The sequence below is a fragment of the Schistosoma mansoni genome, chromosome 5 (assembly GCF_000237925.1).
Source record: "Schistosoma mansoni strain Puerto Rico chromosome 5, complete genome".
In the NCBI taxonomy this organism is placed as follows: domain Eukaryota; kingdom Metazoa; phylum Platyhelminthes; class Trematoda; order Strigeidida; family Schistosomatidae; genus Schistosoma; species Schistosoma mansoni.
The window spans coordinates 8,623,435-8,641,801 of NC_031499.1; the positions used below are offsets into that span (position 1 = coordinate 8,623,435).

At 33.7% G+C, this 18,367-nt stretch overlaps 1 protein-coding gene across 1 annotated transcript in view; it reads left to right on the plus strand.

Moving 5' to 3' along the window:
* Positions 1 to 18,135, plus strand: part of Smp_155240 (nyd-sp30 tubulin tyrosine ligase-related) — a gene marked incomplete at both ends in the record, with an annotated part of 39,860 nt that extends 21,725 nt beyond the window's left edge. The window contains 5 exons of the mRNA XM_018797810.1: positions 2,013 to 2,081; positions 5,665 to 6,318; positions 9,570 to 9,831; positions 13,405 to 13,567; positions 17,997 to 18,135. Of these exons, the coding sequence (XP_018652815.1) occupies positions 2,013 to 2,081; positions 5,665 to 6,318; positions 9,570 to 9,831; positions 13,405 to 13,567; positions 17,997 to 18,135 (1,287 nt within the window). The remainder of the gene's footprint in view (positions 1 to 2,012; positions 2,082 to 5,664; positions 6,319 to 9,569; positions 9,832 to 13,404; positions 13,568 to 17,996) is intronic.
* Between the last annotated feature and the right edge of the window lie 232 nt (positions 18,136 to 18,367).

Sequence of the window (18,367 nt, forward strand, 5' to 3'; positions counted from 1 at the left end):
TAAGAAAAAAAACATAAATATGATGAAAGTCAGGTCTGAAAACGAAATTCACGAACTAAATGAGCAGGATAATTATCAGTTCTTGGATACAACAACAATACCTACTGGACATTCAAAAGATTGTCAATAACCTTAATCAGAAGAGGTTTTATGAAGAGTTTAGTATTTTCATAGTTGAAATCATGACTGATAGGTCCTGGGTTTGAATCTCGCGAGACGGGATCGTGGATGCGCACTTCTTAGGAGTCCCATGATAGGACCAAACGGCCGTCCAATGCTTCCAGGTTTTCCATGGTAGTCTAGCTTCAATTGACTCATGATTTCAACTATGAAAATACTGAAATCTCCACAAAACCCACCTTCTGATCTATAATCATATACTCACTAGTGACTGACTTCAAGAGATATTTCCTTGAGTTCTAGTGGGAAGCAGAGACCAGTGGAGTTCAACCAAGTCTGTTGTAGAGATATCAACTCACTGATGACAATTGGTGAACGGTTTCTCAAAATCATGGATTGGTTGAAGTTAGACATTAACAGCGTTAAATGCCGGCCAGCTCAGTGGTCTATTGGTTAAGTGCTCCGGCGTCACGCTTTCTGTAATGTATTTTATAAGTATTAAATCCATGTAATATTGTGATGTATACTATTTATGTTGACAGATATGATTAGTATGTAGCACCAATCGTAAGTGGAATGCCTGCTAGTAGAAGATTGATTTGAAGAGCACAGGAAGGGTGTTATGTCCCGATAACAATAGTGAATGGTAACTTTGGGATCAATTTATGGACCAGTATTATGTATATATTTTTTATCGTATAATTGCTAAATAGCCAAACTATTCATATTCGTGTTCCTCTTAGTATAATCTTTATTTTGACCTATAGACTATTGTTATACGATTAACCATACTTGAGTTATCCCTAGTCTATTAATTGCTGCCTCCCACATTCACAGTCACATTCGGCTGAATCTTGTACAAATGTTATTTTCTATTTTATTGGTACGTTGTGGTCAGTCTGTTTGGTATATAAACTCAGTATGTTTGAAATACAAGGATTCATACAGCAGAGGCTGTTATTGGTGTTCTGGACTTAACTGACTGGGCTAGGCAGATAGCAGGACCAAGTAGTGCTCTAGACTGCTCGTACGATTTACGTGTGTCACTGTTCTAATCGATAATTTGCTATTCCCTGATTGGCGGTCTTATCACTTCATACATTAACTGGGTATCCACTCGGCCACAAGTTATAACAAATCGAAACCGTGAGAAATTGTAATAACAAGAGAATTGAAAAAATCATGAAAGTATGTAGGGAACAACTGAAGGAAGATGTGCAAATAATGTGTTTAATGTATAATCCACATATTTTTTGAAGACACTGTAATTTTGCACAAGAACGTCCTTGATAAGAGGGAACGGACATTCAATGCATCCATGTTTACATTAGTGGTCCAACATGATATTAATTTAGACCAAACAATCTCCACAACCCTCTACTGATAATTTTGCATTAAACAGAAATTAGTTTTCCCCATCTGAGTTTTCTTTGACTACCATGAATTCAAGATATCTTCGAATTTCCATGAATGTACTACCATAAAATACAATATTACCACCAGTCTTAATTCATGAGTATCTGCTAAGATTTCATATTCTCTCTAAAGAGTACTAAAGAAGCAGGACCGTTTGAATGCCAATACAAAGTTGGCTAGAATAATAAATCATGTAACGGTACAGTTCCAACGTAAGATAACATATGTTGAACAGTTAACTCTAGTCGGTTAGTACTACTAATAATATCAGATTATAAAACTTTGATATATCGGGATTAGTTTAAAATCTGCATTCCTTGTCATTGAAATGGTGGAAAAGATTTGTAGCTCAGGGGGATGTTTTTGATGGAGTTTTGTTCTCTGAGAAAACCATCTAGCTTAGAGAACAAAACTCCACCAAAATTCATTGTCATTCTTTTTTCATGTTATGTTATTCTCTTCTTGATTTTATCTAGGAAGATGATATTTATGATGAATTGTCAAAATTAATAAAAAAGGAATCAAAATTGAAACCTGGAATAAATGTAAGTCGATAGATGCATTCATTCATCCATTCATTTCATACTAATATCGAAATTCGAAACCATTCTTCTGTTTTCTTTGATTATTCAATTTGTAGGTCCATCAAAGAACTGTTCAGTATTTTTTTTTATTTTAACTGTTGTCAGTTCCTTTATTTTCATCATTTGAATACTTCGATATTGTTTATAGTCACAGTTTAAATGTTTACATATAATGAAGAATAGAGTAATAAAGTACTTAAAGCACATTTATAGTGGTATTGGTTCCTAACCATACGATCTTCGGAACTACATATAATTACTGAGAAGATTCATTTTCAACGTGCAACACAAAGCGAAGGTTAAAAAAGGTGAATACGAGGACATTAATCAATCGACATTGCGTGGTCATCCTTGTGTAATCTATACCTTTCCACATTAAATGTATTATTCTATCTCCAGCCAAAATATGTTCTTCCTAAGGATTAAACATCATATTACGGATTGTCATGATATGATGAGTCGGAGTAGATAATAAAGTGACTTCCAAATAAGATCTTATAGATTAGGTAGTCACATAACGATAAATCCACAATTTTAGGATTAGGTCAATTGTTCTATTGTTACCAATAACGAGTTAAACCATAATTCTACATTGGTGAGCCCGACTGTAGTTGACGAGTCTTAAGTAGAAAGAAGCATGATTTATTGAATTACATTGTTAATTATGTTTGTAAATCCACATGTTTGTTATGTGCACTAAGTTTCTTACAGAGATATGCAGAATGGTGATATTTAATTGAATGTGTTAAATCAAAACACCATTATCAGTTCATGAAATCATTGTCTGTTAGTCTGAGTTGTATTGGTAGAGATGAAGAGTACTTGATTAGGAACTGTTCAATAATTTCAATCAATGTTTGAAGATCTTGAGTAACATGACTAAAAATGAGTCGAAATGTACATATGTACATGCATTCACTCTTTATCTTCCTTGAGCTTTAAAATTACTTTAGTCTCTTTTATTCTGCAAGTCTATTCTTTCTTCTTGAATTATATGGTGTATGTTTAATGTTTTCTACTACCACTGATACTATAATTACGACAACTACATCACTCTCGCATTTGTCTGAATTAATTTCATCTCATTGTATTGATATTAGTATGAGAAAGTGAACGACCGAGGCACAGATATGTGCAATATACTTTACTATTTACAACTGAACCAACTGAGATAATTCAGAGAACAACATATACATTATTTATTTATTTAAACACATAAATGTTGGTACAAGGGGGCATCAGATACATATGCGCCACACAATTCTCATTTGATTTGTGTGAGGGCTGTGATACTGTCCAGGTGCCCAAACTGAAGCAGGTGGTTTTCTTAGGCGGACACACCCGGGGCCTTCGATCTGAATTAGTTGTATACTTCTTGTATGTAATTGATATCAAAGAAAGTTTTCCGTTTGACTTATGATTTAAAGAGGCTATATGTTTATCTCACTAGTCGACGTTTACTTTTACGACTTGTAAATTTTTGTATATCATCAATCATTATTGACTGTTCTCCATTATTCTTTCTCGAGCTTTTAAGAAAAGATTTCTCTGTATTACAGAGAGTGCTAAAGGTAGTTAGCAGGATGTGTGGTGATTATTTCGATGTCATTATGAATATGATTATAGGTAGACATTTAAAATCGTGCAGACTCCTGGAATGTGTTATCTTATCAGATTCTAACAAATTACTCCATTCACATATTTATCCTTGTATATTACCTGGTAAAATGAGACACCGATACATTAGAATCCATGCAAACAAGCAAAAGTATAAAGGCTCTACAATACCATATTTAGTAAGTATACCATCCAACGAACAGATTGTAAGACTTGACCTAATCAAAAACTTGTATTCTTAGACATGTTGCTAATTAAAAGTTGTATAGAGTCTTATCTTATTCAAAAGGACATTCCCTATAATTTCGGATAGTTTATTTATTTTATATATAATTTTGTGCAGTTATCGATTAATTTGTATTTCAGAGGAGGTTTTGTGAAGAATTTAGTATTTTCACAGTTGAAATCATGAGTCAATTGAAGCTAGACCACCATCGAAAACCTGGAAGCACTGGACGGCCGTTTCGTCCTATTATGGGACTCCTCAGCAGTGCGAATGCACGAATCCGCTCTCCACAAAACCTCCTCTGATCTATAATCATATGCTCACTAGTGACTGACTTCAGAGATATTTCCTTGAGTTCTAGTGGGAAGCAGTGGCCAGTGGAGTTCTACCAGGTCTGTTGTAGAGATATCATCTCACTGAAGACAATTGGTGAACGGTCGCTCAAAATCGTGGATTGGTTGAAGTTAGACATTAACACCGTTGTATGCCAGCTCAGTGGTCTATCGGTTAAGGGCTTCGGCTCGAGACTGGTAGGTCCTGGGTTCGAATCTCGCTCGCGAGAGCGGATTCGTGGATGCGCACTGCTGAGGAGTCCCATAATAGGACGAAACGGCCGTCCAGTGCTTCCAGGTTTTCGATGGTGGTCTACCTTCAATTGACTCATGATTTCAACTGTGATAATTTGTATTTGTTTTGTAAAAGTAACTTGTTGAAATAATTTGTGCTGAGAATTCCAAATTGTGCCAAACAGATAATATTGCATAAAGCCATTAATAATAATAACAGTGGTAATAATAATGATGAGGCTGAATGTTTCAATCAACGAGGAAGGATATTTTATTTGTAGTTAACAGAAATAGACCAATCATTATGGAAAATGTTCAGTTATATTTAGGGTGCACACTCTTCATTTTCCCAGTCAAAATTAAATTCTTAAATATCTTACATCTTAAATTCACTTAGTATTGTTTGTTTGAATCTTCCCATTGTTGTTTATCCACTCGGCCACTGAGGCCTGATAGCTACTTGCTTGTGCAATGGATAACGTGATGGCGTTTGAAGCGAAAGGTACTTGGTTCGAGTCCCAGAGTGAACATCAACTCTGAGGTGCAGGTACATCCAGCTGACGAGTCCCAAATAGGACGAAAAGCGCGTCAAACTGGATTCCACTGCTAGCCACTATCCATCTTTGCTTACAATGCTTGTGAATTAAGGCTATATCGAGGCAATACGCACAGTATTCATATGTGCCAATTAGAGACTGACCAGTTGCAGTCCTAAACATCAATGGGAAGATTCAAACAAAGCAATACTAATTGAATTTAGTCATAAACATGGTTGTTGATTTATATGGCATTGAATGTTAATTAATCAGAAATATTGGTTAAACAGGTCTTTTTATTATCAATTGTTTTCAAAGAGGATGCACTGTGATATTGAATCATTTAAGAGAATTGACGTATTGTAACATCATCGTTAGAATTTGAACGAAAATCAGCGAATGAACAATATGATATTGGTTATAAACCCATCACATTCAAGCTTCTTCATCTTTATTGACCGTTTAATGGTTTCAATTATTGTTTTTTTTTACTTTAAATCACAATATCTGATTATCCATAGGAAGATGACAACCAATCAGAGTTAAGAACTTTTAAACCAATCAGAATAAAAATGGGTTTTTTTAAAATATCACTTTAGGTTGAACAGTATTTGGCTTCAGTATGGTCACACTGTGTAGACAACCGTGACACAAGTGATAACATTGATTCTTCTTCTTCTCTTGAAGATGATGATATACACAATGGGGGTAACTTTGTTCATAACAGTCTCAATGAAAATTACCACTTTTCTTACACAAAACATAATGAAAACTCTACAAACCGAATTCATTTACAAAATGATTATTTTATTAAATCATCAATAGATAGAAAAATGAAAAGTATGCCAACATTGTCAATATTACCACCGTTAAAATATGTATCTTTTAATGGTGCTAATTTAAAACTCAATTCGGCCCCAGTATCTCCATGTAAATTCTTATTAAATGAAAATCCTAATGTAACGAAACAGATGACAGATAAGCTATCACTTGGCAAGAAATGGAAATCATTGGACATTGAACGAAATTTAAAACATGCAAACAAACGAATACAAACTAATGATTATGTTAATAATACTATCGCTCAGGTATCGTTTCGCCCTACTAACCAAAATGGTGGTCATGATAATACTCAACTCGTTGGCGACATTGGTGATGATCAAAGTTCAATGGGTTATATTGATTCGACCAATAAATATTTGTCGTGCACTACTAGATCGGATCAGAAGAAAACAAGTAATTCAAAGTCAATAGTAAGACTATAATTTTTTTTTAAAAGTAACTTGATATCCGTGTACATTATGGATTATTTTCATAACTAACTATCATTTGTTGTAAAGCTGTTAAAAATCATGGTTTACTGATCATCTGTTTTATTGTTATGACTTCTTAACAAAGGGAACACATAACCCTATACAAGATGATAAGATCTCTCACTTATCTAAAAGTTGGTCAATAAGTTTTGATATATTTCGACACTTATGAGTTATCCATATTGTATTGGTTAATCTAATCAGTGAATAAATGTCACTTCTTTATATAGTTATCTAATTTGGTTAAGTCTATAAGTTAGGCGTTTCTTCCTACCACAGCAATCTTGTCTTGGAAAAATTGTTATGGAATTTCTAACCTTTATTCACGATTCACTGTATATTTATTCAATATCATATTGCCTTCACAAATAAAACAATCTAATTGTGACAAAACTATACCAATGACCTACAGGGAATTTATGTTTGGTCTCGAGGTTAACCAATCAATAATGGCCAGTAAAAAAGCACCTTTCATTTACGAGCTCTATAATTTAGGAATACGATAAAAATATTGGGGTTTGTGAGTTGTAAAATCATTAATCAACTTATTACTGCTATATACCGATTATTTAGGTTGGATATTATAGTTCTAAAATCAGGATAAGACTTAATTATTATCTTCACATCTTTTAGGACCTAACTTCAAAACTATAAATTCCTTGTCCCTACCTCCCAAACCTACACCTCCTCGACTTAGACTATTAACTCTAATACTTCTTGCCAGTGGCTCTCAACACTAATTCCCCTAACCTTGACAATCTTAGCCTAAACAAACACCGGCCTTAACAGTTCATTTGAAAAGGAAAACATCATCCAATCATTTAGAAATATGAAATGTAATAAAAGTCATTAGCTTTGAAAACAGGTTATCCGGAACAGCATTTTAAATTTGTGCATCGTATAGCATAATTTTGATTGATCGCTCAGGGCTGTTGAAATGGTATAGCATTGCTCAGTCTTTTTAAATCCCCATTTACTATTTTCAATACTTCATTCATTCATTTTTGTTATGACACTTAGTGTCCCATAGGTAATACCAATACACACTTCCTATACATGAACACTGTTCTAAAGAAAAAAGGCGGAGGGTGAGCAAGAACGTTTATTTAGGTATACCGAGTAGATCTCATGTGGATTCATTTCTCTCTCTATGTCTCTGTTCGCCTCTCTTTCCATGCAGTGGAAAGTTCTTCTGGAGGTACCTGGAAAGGAAACTGTTTTAGAGTTGGTCTTAGTGACCTAAGAGCATGACCGCAGTTTTCAAGGGAAAACTACTAGAGGTCGGTCACACACTACCTTTTTGTGGGTACTTTTCATGTTACCTCCGTACTTGTTGGTACCCTACCTCCGGAGATGGATATCCGTGGAATAAGGCGAGGTGTGCATTTTTAGGGTCGACCTTTTCTAATCCCACCCTTCCTTGTGGGTGTTATATATATATATATATATATATAAACTATGTTTTCAACGTTCAACAAATCTTTTATATTCATCAATTCCAATCCTGTTCATTTAATACGTGAATGTTGTTGGAATGCAATTATTACCAAGAATTTCTTTTCAATCTAATGAAATGACCCTTAACCGTCTACTCTGAACATATCCAGTGTAGCAGCGCAACTCAACATACCAGATGAAATACATAAGTGTAATATAATTTTATAGTGTATAGTGTAGTCTGTTACGAAAATTACACTATCCAATTTACTAAATAAACGAAAAAATAAGTGAATTTATTGAATGGAACACTTTTACTAAACTTTGAAAACGTTCCGGATAGCCTCTCAACCTTTTCTATCAATAAAAAGTTTTATGCTATCTATTTATTAGTACACTTTTTAGCTTGTTTATTGTGGTGTATGCTACTGATGTTGACAGTTCTAAGTAGTACGTATTACCAATCGAAAGTGGAATAAATAGCGGCAGAAGGTTGAGAAAATCGAAGAGATAAGAACGAGAACATTGAGTGATTGGTATAAAAACCAAAGAACAACAAAATATGAGACGATTTAAGGATATATAGTGTCGATTGATATGTTAAGCCCATATACCTTATTTTAGCTTCTGGAGAAGCTAATTTACCTATCCATCTTGAGTCACGTTTTGGCTTTATTAATTATTCACTTATTAACCTTGACTGTTTTTATATGAGCGTAGGTATGTGTACACTTTTCATCCTATTCATCACATGTCTGTCATTTATTTTTGTCTGACAATAAATATTGATCAACGCTTGCTTAAAATGAGTTGGCTTCCCCTCCATCTCCAATGCGTGTGATTTTTGTTTCGCTCGCTGATATTTACTCATGTGCTTATGACTTTCTGGCCTGCGTCATTTGTCAATAAAACTGTAGCTGCCGCTTCTTCTTTGCTTTCTGATTTTTATGCACCATTAAGATTTGTATTATAACGGTTATCGAGGTGAACGATTAACGAAGCATGGCACTATAGATATATCACAAATGAAGTATTGCTGTATGGCTCTCACATTTTACTGATAGATTCTCTAATTGTGTATTAAAATACATTTGGTTATCCCTACTGGCGTTCTCTTTCACTACATTTTAACGTCCATTAGGAATTCTTATTTGTTACGAAAATTACACTCTTTAATTTCAAGCACTCATTTACTAAATAAACGAAAAAAATAAGTGAATGTATTGAATGGAGCACACTTACTAAACTTTGGAAACATTTCGGATAACCTTTCAACTTTTTTTATGAATAAACAGTTTTGAGCTTTTTATTTACTAGTATACTGTTTAGCTCGTTTATTATGGTAGGTGCTACTGATATTGACAGTTCTAAGTAGTACGTATCACCAATCGAAAGTGGAATAAATAGCGGCAGAAGGTTGAGAAAATCAAAGACAGAAGAGCGAGAACAGAGAATAATTGGTATAGAAACGAAAGAATAATAAAATATGAGACAATTCATGGATATATATGGCAAGTGAAGTATTACTGTATGGTTCTCACTTTTTACTAAGAGATTCTGCTGAGAAGTCCCACAATAGGACAAAACGCCCGTCCACTGCTTCCAAGTTTTCCATGGTGGTCTACTTTCAATTGACTCATGATCTCAACTACATATAAAGATTCTGTATAATTGTGTATTAAAATACATTCGATTGTCTCTTAAGCTCCTTCTTTAATACATAGATATACTTTTTTCTTTTTCTTTTTTCCAAGGCAAGTATCAAAGTAGGAAAACATGAAATGAATATTCTATTAGATTTCAACAATACATCTAATAATTTACATAATTTCAAATTATCATCATCTCATCTCATAAACAATAAGGATGATTATTTAAATAAATCATCTATGAATGATCAATTTATACCAAAACAATTATGTTTATTACCAATGATACATTGGAATTATTGTACATTGAATGAAATTGTACCATCATTATTTAAAAATAAACAAGATCAATCTACTTTAATTAGTAGTATAAAACAACAATTAATCAATTATTTAAATAAATTTGAAAATATGATAAAAAATCAAATTAATTTAATTAATTATTATTTATTAATTAGTTTATTCAATAATCAATTATCCAATAAATCGATATATTTAAATAAATTAGATCAATTAAATTCTAAATCATTAAATAAAGAAGATTTATTAGATTATTTTAATATTCAATGTTTTAATAAAAAACGAATCATTATATATCAACATGATGAATGGATACAATCAGTGATACATAATTGTTTAAATTCATTAAATTTAATGAAAATTGAAATCAAATTAGAAGGTAGGTCCTGGGTTCGAATCTCGCGACAGCGGGATCGTGGATGAGCACTGCTGAGAAGTCCCATAATAGGACTAAACGGCCGTCCATTGCTTCCAGATTTTCCATGGTGATCTAGCTTCAATTGAATCATGATTTCAACTATGAAAAAATTCTAAATTCTCCACAAAACCCCTTCTGATGTATTATTATTTGTTGTATTCGTTTATTTGTTATTTTTTTTCAAATTAATTATTCCGTTTGACATATCTAGAGCTTAGATTCTTAATATTATCGCGTATAACTTGAGCACTTGAACACTAGGACCCTCCAAGTTACAAATGAGAAGATAAATGAAAGGAATGCTATTTCCAAACAGTGTCATAGTTAGAGCTTAGATTTCTTAATGTGATTACATATCACTTGAGTAGTTGAATGCTAGAACCCTTCAAGTTACAAATGAAAAGACAGAAGACAATTGAAAAAAATGTTATTCCAAACAGTGTTAATTATGGTACAAAACTGTCACGCATTTGTAGTTTTTTCGTAAAAAGAAAGTCGTCATTATAGTCTTTCAATCTGGATAGAGGAGGTTATTGGCATTTGTCCAATAGGGAATCTAGACGTAGGGATTCTGGAATATTCTTCCAAAAGATGATTAGATAGAATATCTTCGTCTATTTCTAAGCTTCTTAGAGCTTCCTCAAGTTCACTTGTGGGTTGTCCTCACATTATTGAATCATAGCATTCGTATAACGTAAAGTATTAGCTAGTGAAAATTATTACATGAAATTATTTAAGCGAGGGAACTACCAGATAATAGTTTTTTTCTACTGGTGTTTGTCGAACTCGTTAACAGTTACTTACTTACTTACGCCTGTTACCCCCCGTCGAGGAGCATAGACCGAACACCCGCATTCTCCATCCAACTCTGTTCTGGGCGATCCTTTCCAGTTTTTATTCATCCTTTTCATATCTGCTTCTATTTCCCGGAGTAACGTGTTCTTCGGCCTTCCTCTTTTCCGCTTCCCTTCAGGATTCCAAGTTAGGGATTGCCTCGTGATGCAGTTTGGTGATTTCCTTAACGAATGTTCAATCCACTTCCAACGTATTTTCCTAATTTCCTCTTCAGCTAGAACCTGGTTTGTCCTCTCCCATAAAACGGTGTTGCTGATAGTATCCGGCCAATGGATGTTGAGTATTTTGCGTAGACAACTGTTTATAAATACTTGTACCTTCTTGACCATGGTTGTAGTTGTTCTCTCTTTAACAGTGCAGAATTACATTTCCCCACAGGGAGTTGAAAAAAAAGGATTTTTATGGTGAGCCATGAAAATTTATTCACCATTACTGAAAACCAATAAGCACTCACGGCGTTCTTCTTATATAAGAACTTTCGTCTAAATTAGAGCGAATAGTTTCACAGTATTTGAGCGCCGAGTTGATGTAAGACATTAAATAGGAAGAATAATATATTTGTAAAATCTCAGCGAATGAATTTGTAGTAAATCCAACGTTTCGCCTGGCAATCTGGTCCAAGCTTTTTCAAGGAATTATAATCAAATATCAAAATTATCGAATATAAATAGGTACATGGTTCTCCGGGTTCATTGTACACTGAATAGGTCATCCAATCAACGTTAAAAATGTCTAAACTAGGTATATGTAATAGATGTGTGATGTGAAATGATAAGCGTTAATATAACATATTGTATAGAAAACGTAAGTGGTGAGAGGAGAAATTACATTCACACTATATATTGTCTCTTATCGGTGAATTTATAACGTTGGATTTACTACAAATTCATTCGCTGAAATTTTACAAATATATTATTCTTCCTATTTAATGGCGTTCTTCTTAGTTTGAGGATACCTCAGTAGTGTGAATCTATACCATTAATCAAGTAAGTTGGAATTGGTCAAATTACACAAAATATCTACAAAAGTAATCTAAATGAATATCACTATATTTGCATATAAGCAAATTATCGATCCCTACATAAATACTATTTGACAGTTAATGTATCTATAGTAAAAAAGTATGAAAGTTGATCATCTCTCTTTTATTAAAGCGGTTTGAAATGAGAGAAAAAATTACTGATTTTCATGAGTTAACTGGAATGTACCCATTGATTCTCTGGGTTTTTTCTTTATTGTTCTTGTACTGGAGAAGTGTATGTGTTGAGATATTTCCAGAAAATTAGAAAAACAAACTATCAGACCATCATTGATCTTTCACATAATTGCTGAAATTCATTTTGAAAACCTATAATGCAATTCATTTATTTGTATCTATTTTTCATCATAGAATAACGTCATTTAGAATGCAAGTGAAAACCAAATTTAAAAGATAACCATTCAGTTTTAGTATATGATTTTTCAATACCGAACCCTGCTTGCAATCCAGATGGGGATTAATAGTTAAAAACATTTAGGTTTTAAGACGAGCTGCTAAGCTGCCACCTGAAGGTCTACATTTTGAAATGCAGTCAGTTCGTGTTCTACTGAGTTCCATCTCAGAGTAAAAAATCTTACAGATACTAGGTATTTAATGGTAAACTATCCAATGAAGATCAGTCAGCTAGTCATAAGTAGAACTTGGCAAATATATGCATCGGTTCAAGTTATCCCACCATATCAGTATGGTGCGAAGAAAAAATCAAGATAAACCCCAGGGTAGTAAAACCAGAAGGAGTAACAGTAGTAGAAAAAGATTAAACATAAACGACATTATGATACAAGAGGAAAAATTAGATTCTTAGGATAAACATTATAAGATCATTTTTAGACTCAAGATCTGATGGAAGACATAGAATACATCCATCCGCGCCAGCATCACATATTCTAAGCCATGTTATCCAACGCCACTAATCATTGGTTACGACAACCACTCTGACTCTAACCAGACAACCTTTACCTATTGACACTACTTATTTACTTACTCATGTTATTCCTCGTGGAGTATAGGCCGCCCACCAGCGTTCTCCATGCAACACTGTCCTGAACAATCCTTTCCGGTTCTTCCCGGTGGCTATTCATTATTTTCATGTCTGCTTCCAACTCCCGACGTGGTGTGTTTTCTAGCCTTCCTCTTCTTCACCTTTTGACATAGCTAAGTCTAAACAGTCAGTTACTTCGTAGGCTGATATCACTCCATGATTAGTCTACTTCTACTTTTCCTTTAACTTAACTATACCAGTTTGTAATAGAAAATAATTAACAAGTTGAACTACTTAAAAAGACTTCGTAAACAAAGTCTATCCCTTTACTTATAAAAACATTTAGGTGATTATTTGCCCAATGAAGACATATGTAAACAATTTGAAAATGGTTTAATGAATAAATTTATTCGTGGTTTACGAATAACACGTTTATTAAATCGAATCAAAAGTCGACTATTAATAAATCATGGTTATTTATTGAAAAGTATAATTCAAATGATACCGAAGTAAGTTAAACCATTAATAGTTTTTTTTTCTTGAAATATTGTTTGAAAGATGATCATAACCACTTTGACTGTCTTGTCGATCAATTGATTAAATGACTTCAACTACATTAACTGATTACCATCTGTTGAGGATGATCATCGTCATTGACTGATTACAACTTGATAGCGATTGGAAAAGTAGTACATATGTTTTATTTAAATTCTGGACTCCTCAATAGATGAAGTAATGAAAAGATGAAGATGATCAACAATTTAGGTAGATGGTTTCGGTGTTATTCATTTTACTGAGTTGAGTGGATTGATTGCAGATATTTCATTGCTGTTTTGGATAACATTATCAGCGTTTACTTCATGTAGAAGTGAGCTTTTTTGGTTATTTGTTAAGGGCTAAAATAAAAAACATCCTGATGGCTCTGGTTATGATGGATTGTCTTTATAGCTTCCCTTATTCTGATTTGTCCATTAATTTTTATGAACTGTCTTGTCTGATTGACTTCTGACTTAGTGATTGATTGACCTTATCTATATGGGTTGTTAAATAGGATCTACGCTGATGCGCCTACTTATTGTTAGTTACTTGAATTACATGCTTCTAGAAATCCCCTGCCAGTCGGTACTTTATCGATCTAGAATATTGGCGTATTTCCAATCGGTGTACAAACATAAACATGCACAAATAAGACTATCAGGATAAACCAATTTGAGGCTTGTGAAATAAGTAAAAAGATCACCCTCACATGAAGTAAAGAGGTAATGATATTCTCTTAAACGACAATGAAAGCTCCATAACAAAATCACTTTTATTCAGGGTATTCACAACAGCAAACGATCAATTAATCGATACTTTAAGTAGTAGATCCTCTAGATCTTACTATTTTATGGAAACAATATTAATAAACCAGCCGATTCAGTCAGTCACAACGTAGAACTTCGTACGTACGTACATCAGTTTGAGTTGCCATACCACATTAGCACAGAGATGCAGTTGTCGATTCAAATTCCATAGTGGTAGAAGTAGTAAGAGTATAAGCATTATGTGAAACATTAGGGTTATTCAAGGAGTATAATACAGTGAAATAAATTTGGAAAGAGAAAAAGGATGGGGACATGAGGAATTCAGAAGATTAGAATTTAGTAGAACACACAAAGAGTGGATGCACCTTCGCCATTCCAAACGATTTTGAGCCATGTCATTCAAGGTCTCTAACCATCAATTGCTATCATCTCGTGGATCCCAACCAGGTAGTCTCCACCTACCAACGTGGCTCAGCCTACATGTCAGTGACTTCATGGATTTATGCCATGTTTTGGTCTGGTCCAACCTACTTCTACGCCATAAAACATTACACGTCGAGGAAGTCGATGGTTGAGCATACGTAACATGTGTCCCAGCCATCTCAAGTGATTAAGTTTCACTACTTCATCAATTGATTTGCCACCCTTACCTCGTACCCGTTTCCTAACAACTGCATTACTTACCCGGTGGTCCCAGGATATACGAGCAATGCTTCGAAGATACCTATAATCGAATACTAGTAGCCTACGAATACCCTCTACTCTTACCGGCCATATTTCACTGCCATAAAGTAGGACGAAACGAACTTCTGCACAGTAAACCAGCCGATTGATCCATTAAAATCTTCTTTATTAAAGTCAGTTATGTCATTCTATGCCAAAAATATTCATTTATCTATACTGACTTTCTATTTGTTTAATTTTTTATGTAAAAATTCCAAAGAGAAGAACGGTTCTTCAATAGAATTTCATTATTTTGATTGTTTTGGATGAAGATCATAGTGATAACATAATATCAGATAAAATTAATTTGGAACGTTATCTTCGAACATGTTCCATTGAATAGTATCTGCACTTGGAAACTGGATAGTTTAGTATATATTGTCTTCACTTGTCATCCTATACAGCAAAATCAACACACACGCTTTTACTGAATCAATAAGAAGTAAACAATAAGAACCCCATCACCTCATTATCTAAAGATAGTCTAATAAGTTCTGACGGAAATTTGCGTCATGAATTGACTGTATTTAGACAAATATAGAAATTTGTAGAGTACTGGACAAATGTTTTGTCCTAATTTGAGACTGGCCTCCTTAACAGTGCCCTCCAACAACCTTACCTTAGGTGGAACCAAGGGATTTCAGGGTTCACGAAAAGCGCTTAACCTTTGGGTCATTGAGTCACATTTGCTTCCTGAGTCACTTCATTATATTATGTGACCGTTATCTATTGATGATGGTGATACTTGTCTCACTGCTTAAGAATCACATACTGAGATGAAAAAACTGTCTGAAGTTCCCTAATTTTCAATGGATATCTAAGTAATACCACGGTTCTTTAATGCATTTCCCGGTACGGTAGTGGTAATCCAACTTTTATTACCTTTTCCAAACATTTTCTTCATTGGATTGAATAAATCTTACGAATTTAATCCTAGAGGCTTTAACGACACAGTATTTTCTAACGTGGGTCAGTTTAGGTTAGGAGTATGTGATTATAGGATACAACGATCAGTCCTCCACGATCTATGGGTCGAGTTCTTGAAAACCATAGCGGATCAGTGGCTTAAGACGTTATCAGATAAGGTTTTAAAGAACAGAAATTACTTAATGAGGCTAGTCGTAATGAAATCTTTATGAATTATAAATAAAAATAAGGAATATTCTATCTTATCGACTGAATCTTATTCGAGGAATCGAAATTCAAACACTTAAACTTCGTCGATTAGATGTGATCAACACAGGTGACTGAGTAGAAAACTTTACTTGTCAAAAACCAAATAATATTAATAACTCAGTGGGTATGCTGACCAAGATAACGATGTAAAGACTATGACCTTCGCTACGAAGATAATTCCCTCACACGAAACTTTTTATTAATTATTGTATTTCATCGACTATGTGATACATCTTATGATCTATCTGGTTGCATTTGGCTTGTATCTTCCCTCAGTATTTTAGATATATCGATCTTACAAGTACTAATTATCTCGAAACGTAAAAAACCAGAATTTCTTAGAGATAATGTTCAACTGCCTGACATTAATTTAATTAACACCTAAAGGTTGTCAAGTTTCTATATCATGGGAGTGCATCACTGCAAAGTATTTGACTTATGAACAGTCTAGTAATTTATAAAAACTACATTTAACCTCAAATCTCTATTGGTATATATGCAACCTAAACGGATTGCTTCGACATTGTAATTTAGTTACAAGTTTTTAGTGTTATTGGATACCGACTATCCGTGGAATCCAGGGTGAGCGTTTGAGCCTATTCGAAACTCGTCAGCTGAATACATTTTAATCCCCACATTACTAAAAACTTTTGACCAAATGTCAAAATAGAGACAACGCACATATGCCAAAAGTAGACTGGTCAGTTACAATTTTAACCGTCAATAGTAGTGGAGTAAAAATCTTTAGAAATAAGATTCATACCTGTTTTACAAGCTCGTAAATATTTGAACTCAATAGCTTATCTTGTTGAGCGTTTGAAGCGAAAGAATTTATTGAGAACCTTGATGTGGGTATCACTATAGATGCTCTTAAATCCAACTAACTTGTCACTAATATCAACAAACGCCAATCGTCTATTCCACTACTAGCCACTATGCAACCCCTTCATAAATACTCATTTCAAACGACAGTGAATATACGCTCCCAATATTATACATGTATATAATACATTTCTTTATATAATTTTTATATCAATCTATTTTAGTCTATCAATAGTGAATGAAACAATAATGGAGATGCCCATGAAATATTTACTTACTGAACCATTGTTAAATGTTGAAGAATTATGTTGTAAACATTTTCTTAGACTTTGTATAGAATCTTTTATTTTAGATTATTTGAAATATTTAGATGGATTAATCAAAACTACTGATAACAATGAGGATAGTATACATTTCAAAAAGATTACTTAAAACATATATTTAGACATAAACAATATTTTCATAGTTGAAATTATGAGTTAATTGAAGCTAGACCACCATGGAAAACTTGGATGGCCGTTTCGTTCTATTATGGGACTCCTCTGCAGTCCGCATCCCATAATAGGACGAAACGGCCGTCCAGGTTTTTCATGGTGGTCTAGTTTCAATTGATTCATGATTTCAACTATGAAAACATTGAAATATCCACAAAACCCCTACTGATCTATAAACAATATTGTTTGTCTTAAAAATAAATCACATTCTTTCTAAGATATATGTCATATTATATTGTTGTCCTACTGAAATACAGATACACATACGTTTCCTGTAAATTGGGCCCCACACCTGCCATGCGTAAGAGAGGGAGATAGAGAGAGAGCTGATAAATAACAGATAAGAGCTAAGATTAGCTAACCAAATAATTAGATATACAAATCATTAGCACCTTTATACAACCGTCCTTTTGTTTCAGACAAAGAGAAGATGTATTCCAGACCTTAACTACGACAAGTGGTGCGGTCCGAGTATTTTTCAATAGCATGTGGTTAGTTTATCGAAATATGGATAAATTGAAATATTTCAACAGTACAAGTTTATTACTACCAAAATGACCACCTAAAAAGATACACACCAAACCGTTTGATTCTAGAGGTAGAATGACTATTGCGGTGTCTCTAGGTTTAAGGAGGAGGAACTAATTACACAAAATTTGACTAAATTACATATAATAACTTTTCAAAATCTTGTAGGTCTATCTCAATCTTGCCGGTTACTTTCAGAGGTTATTAAATAACCTTCTTCTGAGATAAATATATGAAAGGAATCTGTAAGTACCTGTGAAGT